Consider the following 12,572-nt stretch of genomic DNA (forward strand, 5'->3'; position numbering starts at 1 on the left):
TAAAAAAAGAGGGGAAATTGTATGCATGTCCTCTCGAAGGACAGATTCATCACTGGGAAAGCAATTGAACATGAACACTTGCGACCGCTCATGGTTTTCTGCCTTATGAGCGGCACACAAACAATATCTCATCCGGCAATTAATAAGACACGTCCGCGCCTTACGGGGCTGCAGGAACATATGACATGCTCATTACAAAGCTCGATACAGGAGCAAGGGAGAAACTTTCGAAATTCGCATATCGAGTGGACTTTCATTCCACGAGGATGCGATTTATAAACGAACGGAGGCAAGATGCTGAATCACCGATCCGTGGGGATCCGCGATCGCGCGATATGCATGCGCGGAATGCGAGGGCCGGTGATAAAACCGCTGGTTTGTAACAATATTCAGGTGCAGGGGGAGAGAACGCTTTACTTTCTATAAAATAAAGATACTCTGTTATTGAAAAGTGAATCTCGTGTGCTCTCTCGCTACCGCCGCCGCGCCGACTCTTCCTCGTGTTTTAGAAAGTAGCTACTCGCGAGCGCGAGCGCGCGCGTGCAGCGCTTGCACGTCTCGTCAATTGATCGAGAACTTCGTAGGTGTCTATGATTGCGTAAACGCAGCTTGCATCGCGACCGAGGCCCGAGACGAGAAGGTGATTATTACGATTGCATCTTTTGCACGTCAAATAGCCGCGGCGCAAGAAAAGACGAACGCCATTGAACGTTACCGCTCTTTCTCGCGAATTTTTGCTGACTAAATAGATGACTGTATTGCAGTTGAATCGTAGACGAATAAAACTTTCAGTTCGAAGATCGAATAATGTATAGAATAATAAATGAAAAATTTACGTTGGCATTAAAGATGATGTAACGATGTCCAATTCTTAAGGGATAATCAGAGTGCTCGTAAAAAGAATTATTTCGCGTGAAAAAACAATTGCCTGTTTTTTTTAAATATTGTTTTTTTTATTACGTGATTCGATATAAGGAAGAAAAATAATGAAGGAAACATTCTGGGACGTCGTTTTATTTATATAAACGCGTTCCTGAATATTATAGCGCGATAGCGTATCGATCACATCCGGCGGTGAGAAAACGGATGTTTCAAGCAGCGGCACTGCGAGTGGACAATGTTCCTCACTTTCTGCATAACGTTTCTTATTACGCGAGATTTATCCTATATCAAGACATGGGCAAGATTATAATGCGCCGGAGAGAACTCATTGCCGGTAGCCTCAAAAGAGAGAGAAAGTGCATGATTCGCACGACGCTGTTTGCATAAAAATGATGATTGTTTGTATAAAAATGTAAGAACAATACAATATTGTCTCTTAACAGTGCAAAGTGTCACGTGCTATAAATATTATAATAATTAAAAAACAAAAATAACAATACAAAATATGAACGTAAACAAAATTTATAAATAATTACTATAATTTTATATCTTTTTTAAACGTATAGAAAAATAAAATTTATAAATTTTTGTACTACATATTGAATAAAAAAAAATATATATATATGTATGTAAAAATTTGATTTATAATATATTACGTGATTATAAAAATTTTGGACTTTTCAACATACATTTTTTTCGTTTTGACAACCAAATAATTAATTATTTTTTGTGCGGTAATATTAATTTAAAATATCTTTTTAATATATTATATTTAAATATTATTAATACATATATTTGACAAATATTTAAAAAATACATTAATATAGTATTAATATATTTGATATATTTTAAGTAAAAGTCGCCAGCATAAAGGGTTAGCTAGTTTCATAATTTCCATGATGCTTTCTCCTTCCCCTTCTAACGCAAAATATGTACGACTCACTATTCTCTTGGTACGATACTTTTGCTACTAGTAGGAGAAAACATTAATGCACGTTGACATACGCATGCTTGACATATCTTTTCTGAATTTTAAGCTGACAGAGGAGAGGCGAACGCACGTGATTTATTTTAGCGATGTAGCAAAAGAGATTCTCCGTCAGGGTAGACCGCAACGAATGGAACTTTGTAGCAAATATAATACTTATAACGCAATTTATGCAATAAAATGTCGTTACTAGTTACCACATGAAATTCCGCTTGGAAATAACGATTATGTTTTCGCCGCAGTCACAATAAGAACAACAATAATAGCGACCTCAGCTGTAACTTTCTATCTGTAATAATACACGCATCTCGCACACACATGTACACAATCGTCTATGATTAAATAAAAGCGATCAAGTAAAAAAAAAACTTTCTACCAAAAGACTTAAAGATTGACAAATTATGTGGTATCATAAAATAATCTTTCTTTTAAGAAAAGTTTTATCTGATTTTACTATTTTGTTTTAGGCATTTTTTTATTTCGTCTTATTACATCGACGCATTTAAACATATATATTATTTTAAAAGAGGAAGTTACAAAGTTATTCTCTAAAGTGAAGCAATTATAAAATATCACGTAAATAATCTATCATGTAAAATATATCCCCTAAATAGCAGTACTTAAGAGCAATCAAGAGAAAGTATAAACGAAAAATGCAAAATAAGATATTGAGACATTCAAGCCTCTTTCAATTACGGTCAGAAAAACGTAATGGCATTCTTGTCTTTTCTTTTTCCAAAACATTTTGTTTGCCTCTTCGACGACGAGGGGAGTAGTATCGCATGTTTGCTAGCGAAGCGTAAAAGCGTCGATTCTACAATTACACGGCTGAAAGATTTACCGCCAGGCCATAACTTATCCGGTTTAATTATGCTCGACTTTATGGTTCGCCACATCGCGATATTTAATACAAATCAACATTAAGTAATGTTAATTAATTTGTTGTAACAGTTGTTACATTTCGCAAAAGGGAATTAATATTTCCTTCTATTAAATATATGTATATTAATAAATTGTAATACAATGCCGATCGTGATATATATCTGGAAACAGAGATTTAGATTAAGTTAACAAGAATAAGCTTGCTCTGCAGAACATAAAGATATCCGAGAAGATAAATTTCTAAAGTCCATTATTTGTATTTATGAAATTCTCGTTACCCATTGATTAATTCTCTCGGCATTGAATGATCGAAAATTTTCTCACTTAATGTAGAATTATTGGTACTGCTAACCCCATTTTACGGCGGTATTGCATGACACCGCGACGTAAAAATATTAACGATAGTTTTTACTTGATTGCGTCGAATCTCAATGATTTCCCTTTGTTGTACACTATGTATTTATGAGTACTGATAAAAAAGATATATTGCACAAGAGAGACATGTTACTATAATTTTATCCGACGTACACACGGACGAATACATACCGCTATTAGTCTAATGTAAGCTAATTCTCTCTTATATTGTAACCACTCTATAATTTTCAGAAATGTGTAAGTTAATCTTTGATTTATATCCAAGTATTATTAGAACTACCATGACATATCGTATACTTGGAAACAACACAGGACTCGATTGGCCTAAAAAAAATAAATTCTGCATACCTGCGTATCGCATTAAATTATCTAACGCATTGCATTTAATTCTGGAATTCAAGGATTCTTGAATATCTCTATTAATTCTTAATTTATGATGTTTTTATATCGCTGTTTTTTCTACAAACTATTTAAATTTAAAGTTTTAGGACTTTCAGGTTTCTCTGTCCTTGGAAATTCTGAGATTTCTCAGAATGTCAAAACTGTTATCTCATTGAAATAAAATTATAATTATGTGGATTTTGAAACTTTTGCAATTAATTAGATATCTTTAAATTCTATTCTTTAAACTTTGTTCACTCTGGCTTAAATCCCGGTTCACTTTTTAAATTCTTATAAATTTTAATTTTCTTGATATCTCAGATATTAAAAGTTATAGAAATCCTAAAATTGTTTTAGACAGAATCACATCTCTATGCACGAGATAACGTTTGACGACGCATATAAACGCGTCTGATTAATTAGAGACCTGCACTACTTGGATCTTTGGTCTACATTCGAACGTAGTTCTCCGAGCCCTATTGACCCATTTTCATTGCCATAATTAGCGGAATATCAAGTATGAAATTTTTATATTTTTTAATTGTTCTCTAATATAAAAAATTGATGACAGCATTAATAATAAAAATAACAGAGAAACGAAATATCGATCGACATATGCATATAGAACAAGGTAAATAAATAGAATAAGAGCGTTCCGGTGTGAGTTACATAATGAAGAAATGTCGATTCTCTCGGAATAATTCGCGATGAGCAATCGAGCGTCGTTTCCTCATCAGTAAGACGGAAAACGCGTTATGACTTCACTGTTTATCATAGATTAATCGAGCGATCGCGGCATGCGGCCGTACGTTGAACGTAAATGGACTTAACCGGAAGCAATTGGAGAAGAATCTCGGATTAATAAGCTATAGAGGCTTTCTGGTTATGTAATAAAAAATGTAGGATGTTAAAACAGACGTACGGCGATGAACATTTATCAGAAATTATGAAATGAAATTATCACTTTGCGCCGCGCGTTTGAGCAATCTTGTATACGCATGCGGGTACCCATCTGTCATTTGCTCCTCATGTGCACTGGTTCGTTTTTTTTCAACGTAACGCGCGAACCGAAGAAATTTATGTAAATTTATTTCAGTTACGCTGCATACCACGCGAGTTTTTCTCAGATCTAGTTGCGAATTACTTCACGATACATCGCGAAGCGCGTTCAATTGGATAAGAAGTTAAGATCGGAGAAGATTATTTGCCGAAGTTTAACTGAGATCCCCTAATTCAACAAATACATGATGAAGTACCGTTTGACTATTAGAAAGTTACTTTTACACGTTTTGCGGAACGCTTAGGCTATCATCGTGACAAGCGTTAACTCATACTAATCATCTCCCACGTAACGCCTATCGATGAACCCTTGAACTCCACGCTCTTCCGGTGAAAGAACAATTTTCTTTAATGCTTTTTTTCTTCAGCCGAAGAAGAAACCTCGCAATTATCGTTCAATCACGACAACTTAATTTCTCTTTTGAATAATTGATTACAAATGCGAGAAACCAGAAGCACCTACGTTTTTCATTGATTCACATGAATAATTCAAATGATTGATCCGAGCCCTTACCTGAGCCAGCCGACTGTCACCATTTCTGTCACCCTTTCGACCCCGCTCTCGTCTGTGTCTTCGCTCTTACTATCGCGTGCCTTTTCCCGCGCACGCCGCGGTCCCGCACGTTTCTCGCTGTCGCTTTCGGCGCGGCGCGGCACGAAGATTTAATTCGGCGAAAATTCTCCCGTTCGCTCACACAGGCTCTTATTTTTTTCTCTCTCCTCTCCCTTTCTTTCTTTCTCTTTCTCTCCCCTTCTCTTTCTCTCTTTCTTTTTCTCGGATGTTACACTGATCGCGGGAATAATATCGAGACGAAACACGTATCTTCAACGACTCTCCGGCGGATACTGAGAGTTCCGTCACGGGCACCGTGATAGCCTCCTCTTTGCACAACCACGCGGCGAGTGAAAGCGAGAGGTGCCGCCGCGTTGGCCACCGCTACGAGCGAGAGCGAGAATATGAGAGCGAGCGAGCGATCGTGCGAAAGAGAGAGAAGAAGGCAGCGAGAGAGAAAGAGAGGGAGGGCTTTGCACGCGGAGCGGCACTCGAGGCTCAAAATCGTCGGTGAAGATACGCCGCGCCGATGCGACTGAGCGACAGAGAAGAAATGAGCCGCGCGATGCGATGCGATGCGTTGCGATGCGCTCGGCTCGGCTCGGCTCGGCGCGTCAAAGTCACCGCGGCGGGGCGAGATAGCGAGAAAAGGCAAGCGAGTCGAGCGCGTGCCTGACAAGAAAGGCGAGAAGGAAGTTTCGGCGCATAGGAGATGTGGGTGCAATGTGGCTACTTATGCATACGCCTCGGTACGGCAGTAATGCCGAAGATAATAGACATCTTCGATATCCATTACGCCTGATTTATGCTCATAATAAGCGCGATAACGAGGGTACCTTCTTACACGAGTTCTCCCCCTGTGTAATCAGCCCTTAAGTACCTACCGCGATTGAATTTCAATAATGCGACTGTAATATAACCGATTCCGACCGCAATAAATGCAGAGGTTACAATTTATGAATGCGGATAAGTGGGTGAAGACAATGTAAAGTTATGGTAAGCGGTAACGCAAATCCCACTTTTCATATGTCCTTCGCAATAAAAATCAGAGATATGTTATATGAATGTTATGTCGGTGCCTAAACTTGTATTTAAAAAATTAGCCCATGGTCTCGTCCTGAATCTTATCTCTCAGAGAAAATTTCTTTAGGCCAATTTTTCTTTTAATTCTGAACTGTTACGTTTTATAAGGCAATCTTACAAGGTCACGAATACTTCTCTACTTGCGCGATAAAAACGACGTAACGCCAACAGAGCGATACATCATAAAAATCTTTATGCTGCCATTCTTCTAATCCTGAAATTTTCAGTTGTGATATTTTATAAAATTTTTATTCAATCTTGGATATTTTAATTTAAATTTCCTTTACCTACGCGACTAATAACAGCCACGTCTCGCCGCAAGTTTCGCGAAGTGAAATGTCGCTGACAATTATTTTTTTATTCTCTTTTTGTTTTAAAAACGTTTTTTTAATTTTTTATGGCACTGAAAACTCCAAAATTTAAGAAGAATAATCATAGTATAACTTTTCATGTGCACGTTTGGCATTTAGAGTCATCCGCGAGATAGATGATTCATTCATTGTTCCGAAATCTGCATAGTGAAAAACTGAAAATTCATGGAAAACACGAGTAGAGATCCGCGAGGGTGACGCGATAACATGATGAGGTGACACGTTGCAATTCGAGGAACGGCGAGGGAACAAATTGCTATTGAGGATCACAAAAATTCTTAGAAACCATGAGCGAACGGAGAATAATGAGCATGAGAAAGGCAATGCCGCGCAGAGACAGATAAATGTTGTCCAAGGAAACCGATCGATGCGCGCGATATTGGGAACATCGAACGGATATTCTGCCTCCGTAATATTTTCCGCTTTTACGAGTGTTGTTGCGAAATTAGGAATGGTGACACTTCACCTTGTATACTTTGTACTTGTACAAGTGATTGCGGTAGCCGTTAATAATACGTGGAAATGTTAATCAGTGGAGAATTTTAATGTACTGTAATTGGGGAATTTAACAGACATTAAAATGGAAATTAAATTTTAGTTCATTAATTCTGTGTAAGATAGTGTTTTATATACATTTAATTCATCCACTAAGTTATTAAAATATTCGAAGGATTAATAAATAATTAATTATTCGTGTATTGTTTAAAACAATCTTCTAACAACACATTTTTCTCTACAAAAAAATGCTATTTTCAATAATTAATATCTGTACATTATTTTTATATTACTTATTAATTCGTGAAGTTTCTCCTTTCCCTCTCTTCTCTTTCCTTTCCTTTTTCTTTCCTTTCTCTTTCTCTCTTTTTCTCTCCCAAAATTTTTAGCCAGATGAGCAGGATTCAATCTGCTGAATTAAAAATCAGCAAACTACACTTGAACGAGGACGCGGTAACATACGTGGACGTGTGTACTTCGTCCAAGTACAGGTGTTACGGAGGAGATGCGGTGTCACGTCGTGACCTTGACCTATGGAAAAAAGAAGCCAGTCGAAAAGTACTCGTAAACGTGTAATCTCCGGTTGCCAGGAGAGATTTCTCTGTAGAAATCGAGTGCTCGATTAGTTAAGAGGCGGGAGTTGGGACTAGACAATAAATAGTAGGTAGTTGAGAGGTGGAAATTTGGAGTCAAGACTTGAGAGTCGAGAGTTCGAAAGTTGAAGATTGAAAAATAAAAAACTGCATAAAAAGCTAAAGGTTAAGAGTTAGGGAATTATTGACGGCTGACGCTTGATGATTGCCGATTATATATAGTACGTCGAGAATTACGCGCGCATGACTCACTCGCAACTCCAATCTCCATTCACTCACGTTATTGTTGTATTTGGATGATTTTTCACATATAGCGTTCTGTTGTATCGATAAAAGCGCAAATTTCGAATAACGTATAGAAAAATGCAAGCGTAGAAATATTCGAGATAGAAACGGCATTTTAAAATCAAGACAGCTGTACGCTCGTGATTTCCTGTACCGCTGTTCCGGACCTTTGAACTCTGATGCGCTATGCATGTTGGATTTATATCTAGGGCACTTTCGCGTTCACTTTGCACATTTTTCGTTTTAATCGAAAGTATGACTTTTCACATCAATTTTACAAGTACGCAATAAAAGTAAAAATAGATAAAAATTGGATAAAAGCTAAATAATTATGGCAAATCAATATAAATAATAATAATAGTTAAATAGAATTAATTAATAATACTTAATAACTAATAATATTATTAGGTTATAAATTAATAAAAATTATTTTATTACTTCAATACATATTTATTTTCTATTATATTGTTCTAAACTTATCAATAATTCGAAAACAATAATGACTTATAACTATTATCTTTTAGTTTTCAAAATACCTTCATCATTTTCATATCAAAGTACCAAAGTCATCTAAAGTCAAGAATGTCTTCACTTTAAAAAAAATCTCAATAATCATATACAACTATTGTTAAAATTAAAAATAAGTCACAAGAACAGTAGATTGAGCTGTGACAATCGTAATCTGCAGTGAAAGTATTATAAGAAAGAAGTCACCCATTCTCTTTCCTTTTCCTTTCAGCAACTTTCATCGAGAGATTCAATAAAATAACGATAAAAATTCGTGCATTAATAAGCGTCAATAAATTTTCAGGATCAATATTTCATTGCATCATTCGAAAATATTATGCATCTGAATAAAGAAAAATAATTAGAAAAGGAAAAAGCGAAAACTTATACGAGAAATTCGGAATTTCTTTAAATCTGTTTATTTTTTATTTGTTTTTTATTTAGAAATATTAATTATTTGAGTTAATTTTAATTATTGGGATTACAATTATTGATTAGTTTTATTATTGACTAACAATATATTATAAAAAACTTTCTAGAAAAATTTGAATTTTTTTTTATTATTGCATTTTGATATTTTTATACTAAATGTATGATAGGTATGATGAAACTTATTATAATTTGACATAATTATAGAGCTTAATTTATTTTACAATGTTATTTGCGTAAAATAACAATTAAATCACCTAACTCGGCATGTCGATGAGACACCCGCTGGTACATCTTATCCGATTTCACTGAGCGAGTAATTTAATTTGCAAGTACATTTACAATACGGTTCATTCCCATCTTTCTCTATCCCTTTCCAGCGGGTGTCGAACGGGAAAAAAGAAAGAGGAATATTTCGTGGATGTCACAGTGAAATTCGAGAGATCGTCTTTTCGAGGTTACCTGCATCGGAGCATGTTTCCATCGTGAGTTTATGTAAAACATTTCACGAAGTATGTATGTATGTCACAATAAATAGTTTACATGTTTTTTTATATATGTGAATTGATAGACATTAATCGATTCAACTTTTTATCGAAACTGAAATTTTTGAGCTAAACAGGAACTTCAAAGATATCTGTAGAAACGTAGGTAGAAAAATTTATCCGACAATACATACATTCATATTTATCTAAAGCTTTTTTATTATATATATATATATATATATATATATATATTATGCATATTAAACGGTAAGTTTCGTTAAATACTTTACCTTTTATTTCGTATGCGTGAGCGAGTCCTGTGTTACACGGATCTCGCTACGGCAATATAATTTGCCAAATTAAACTGTACTACTAATTCCTTTCAATTTCAAACCGAAGGCGGAGCAAGAACGCATGCGAAAAATGTCAAGCGGTATGATTGCGCTTTTCCAGTTTCATATTGAGATACGCTAGAAAACTAAATGCACCTGCTCGTTGAAAAACATATTGCGTAAAAAATGTCATATTAATATACTTATTACATATTATATTAATATAACAAAGTATAATAACATTTTTAAATTTCTAATTTAAGTATCTACATAATTTTTCTTAGTAAACTTGTTTATCTTACAAACGACGACATGAAAGGACTGTCTCAAATGGAAATGAAAAAAATTTTACCTACGATAGTCGTCTTGCATGCCGTAACTTGACTTGCGCATATATCGTACGGACCCGCACCGGCGGCGAGAGTGACTACGGGCATTACTCAATGACTAGCGATCCACATGTGACTAGCAATGTAATCGCGCGATGTCCCACGCGATCTCTCGTAACGAGCCGTACCCGCGCTCGATTCTCGCCTCTCCTCGCGATCAATGATTCGAGGCGTCCGCGAGCCGGCGAGCCGTCGTTAGCGGCGTCGCGATGCTAACGATCGCCGTCATTATCATCATCATTATCATCATCACTTACCCTCGAGAGTCTCTCGAGCGAAAGTCTCGAACTAAATTGTTTGAACTATAAGCGTAATTCTCCTTCCGAATGTACTGCGCTTCCCGATTCCGCGCTTCTCTGATTAATTGTCGCGAATTTTCCATGTAGGAGAAAATTGCACAATACTTCCTAACATTAGACAGCTTAATTTAATGCCACGGCAAGCAGAGCGCTTTCTTTATCGTTCATTTCACGTATTTCATATGTATCTTGTTTATAATTGTTTTATCACATTTTTTTATAGTCACACCTTCTCTCGTTTGTGATCAATGGTACAGAATTATTTTGTCTCACAGATATGATTAATCTGTTGATTTCTTGTACTCTCGGCTAAAAACTAAATCATATTTTCAGCGTAGGATACACGATAACATCTACGGGAGGCGTGTCACGAGACTACTAGAAACCGGCTCTATCAGCTATATATGTCACACGAGCGACAATTCGCTAGTCTCTCGTGTCCAATTTACTTTCATCGACAGCGAACAGAAACTCTGGGAAAGTGCGCATATGTGCATGCGTATACATACACTGAATTATCCTTACGTACGTGTTGCGTGATAATAACTTAATTACAATTACGTACCGCGCCGTGGGTCAAGATCTCGTCGAGTCATCGCTCAAGTCTCTCTCTAACAATACGATAAACTACGACGATAAATCAATGCTATAATAATTAATAGGGCCCCTCTAAATTTAGTAAGGAATGCAATCTGTCTGATGTCTCGCGTACATATAAATTTCGCTGTGGTCGATGTGCAGAGGACCGAATAAAAAGGATTCGGCATTGCAGAAGAAGGTCGTGAGGTCGTTTCTAAAAATATATCAACAAGATAATAGATCTTCCGAGGCGAAATCGTATGCGGGACGGGAGATGTTTTAGCATAACTTAATGTCCGTTCGCGCCCGGTGAGAGGCTATCGGGGCGTTAAAGATTGGGAAAAGTTTAGTCATCGCGACGACGCCGCGAAACCAGATTGCCGCAGAACGTAGGGGGTCAATATCTTCTCGAAGGAATTCAATTTCAAGTTAGCCAAGGACTGACGAGTCCGTACACAGCAAGGACACGCACCTTATGTTTTTCCAATCGTCAAAATCTCTCTCGCTAATTCGGCGCGCGCGATCTTACCGAACGTGCACATAAACACGTATTGGAAAGAGCACGGTTGTTTACACAATTCTTTCGTATATGGAATTCCTTCAATTAACTGTATAAATAGTAATATATAATTTAGCAAAAAAGTTTAAAGAAAAGAGATTAGTCATATATTTTTTAAAACTCACTTTTGTGCAATTTCAGAAATTATAATTCTGATTAAATTTGAATGAATGGTAAAAAGTGACTATTTTAACGTAATTTATCATAGCAATTTTTCTTTTATTTTCTTTTATTGTCAATAATTAAATTATCTAATTCGTTGTATATATATTTGCAGATATTTAATATTTTGTTAGTATTCTATATTTATGTACTTATTAATTTCCAATGTCAACATTTCATATTTTAATTTTAATTGTATCAATTATAATTTAGATTTGACGTCGTAAAGAAACTCTCTCTCTCTACAGACACACACAATTCTTCTGTCTACCTTTTAATTTATCAATACAACAGATAACGGGGTGGATGCAAAAGTGCCTCAGGAATTCAGGAACCGATGAAGAGACAAACGAGCCGTACACTGACCTGCTTTCTGCTGCAGACATCCTTGTTTCGTAATGCCGATGTTCTCGACGATGCCAGCTAAAGTTCGATTCGCACTATTTGTACAGCCACCTGTTAGAAAATGTATCGACAGCTGACAGACGAGATAAAAACAATTTTTGTCAACTATGTAATTTATATTAAAATATTTATAGTAATCGTTACTGATGTGGATTGATATCAGTTGACGATGTTGTTAGAGACAACCATTTGGCAGTAGATATCAGCATGATAAGAATATATAGAGAATAATATGTAGAAACACAAGTCGCTTACACTGCTATTAAACAAAATGAACATTAAAATTAAATTCTACTATCAGCATAGTCTTAAAGGAATGAAGCAGCGAGATCGTAAACCTAATTTACCTCTTTAAGCTTTAACTATCTTTTTTTTTCGTTACTGGGTCAACATTTTATTCGAATTTCTTACTTTTCTTCTCTATTATACAATAATTGGCAACATTTTAATCGGTGCTTTTTTCAAATAAGCTCTTTTTA

At 35.9% G+C, this 12,572-nt stretch overlaps 2 protein-coding genes across 2 annotated transcripts in view; one reads left to right on the forward strand and one right to left on the reverse strand.

Moving 5' to 3' along the window:
- Window positions 1-5,466, reverse strand: part of LOC105457760 — a 28,452-nt gene extending 22,986 nt beyond the window's left edge. The window contains exon 1 of the mRNA XM_011702600.1: window positions 5,082-5,466. Coding sequence (XP_011700902.1) covers window positions 5,082-5,104 — 23 coding nt within the window. The 5' untranslated portion in view covers window positions 5,105-5,466. The remainder of the gene's footprint in view (window positions 1-5,081) is intronic.
- LOC105457757 (clusterin-associated protein 1) overlaps window positions 1-12,572 on the forward strand; it is a 41,658-nt gene that overhangs the window by 17,490 nt on the left and 11,596 nt on the right. The gene's annotated exons all lie outside the window — the stretch shown is intronic.

Source organism: Wasmannia auropunctata, unplaced genomic scaffold (assembly GCF_000956235.1).
Source record: "Wasmannia auropunctata unplaced genomic scaffold, wasmannia.A_1.0 LD335047.1, whole genome shotgun sequence".
Taxonomy (NCBI): Eukaryota; Metazoa; Arthropoda; class Insecta; order Hymenoptera; family Formicidae; genus Wasmannia; species Wasmannia auropunctata.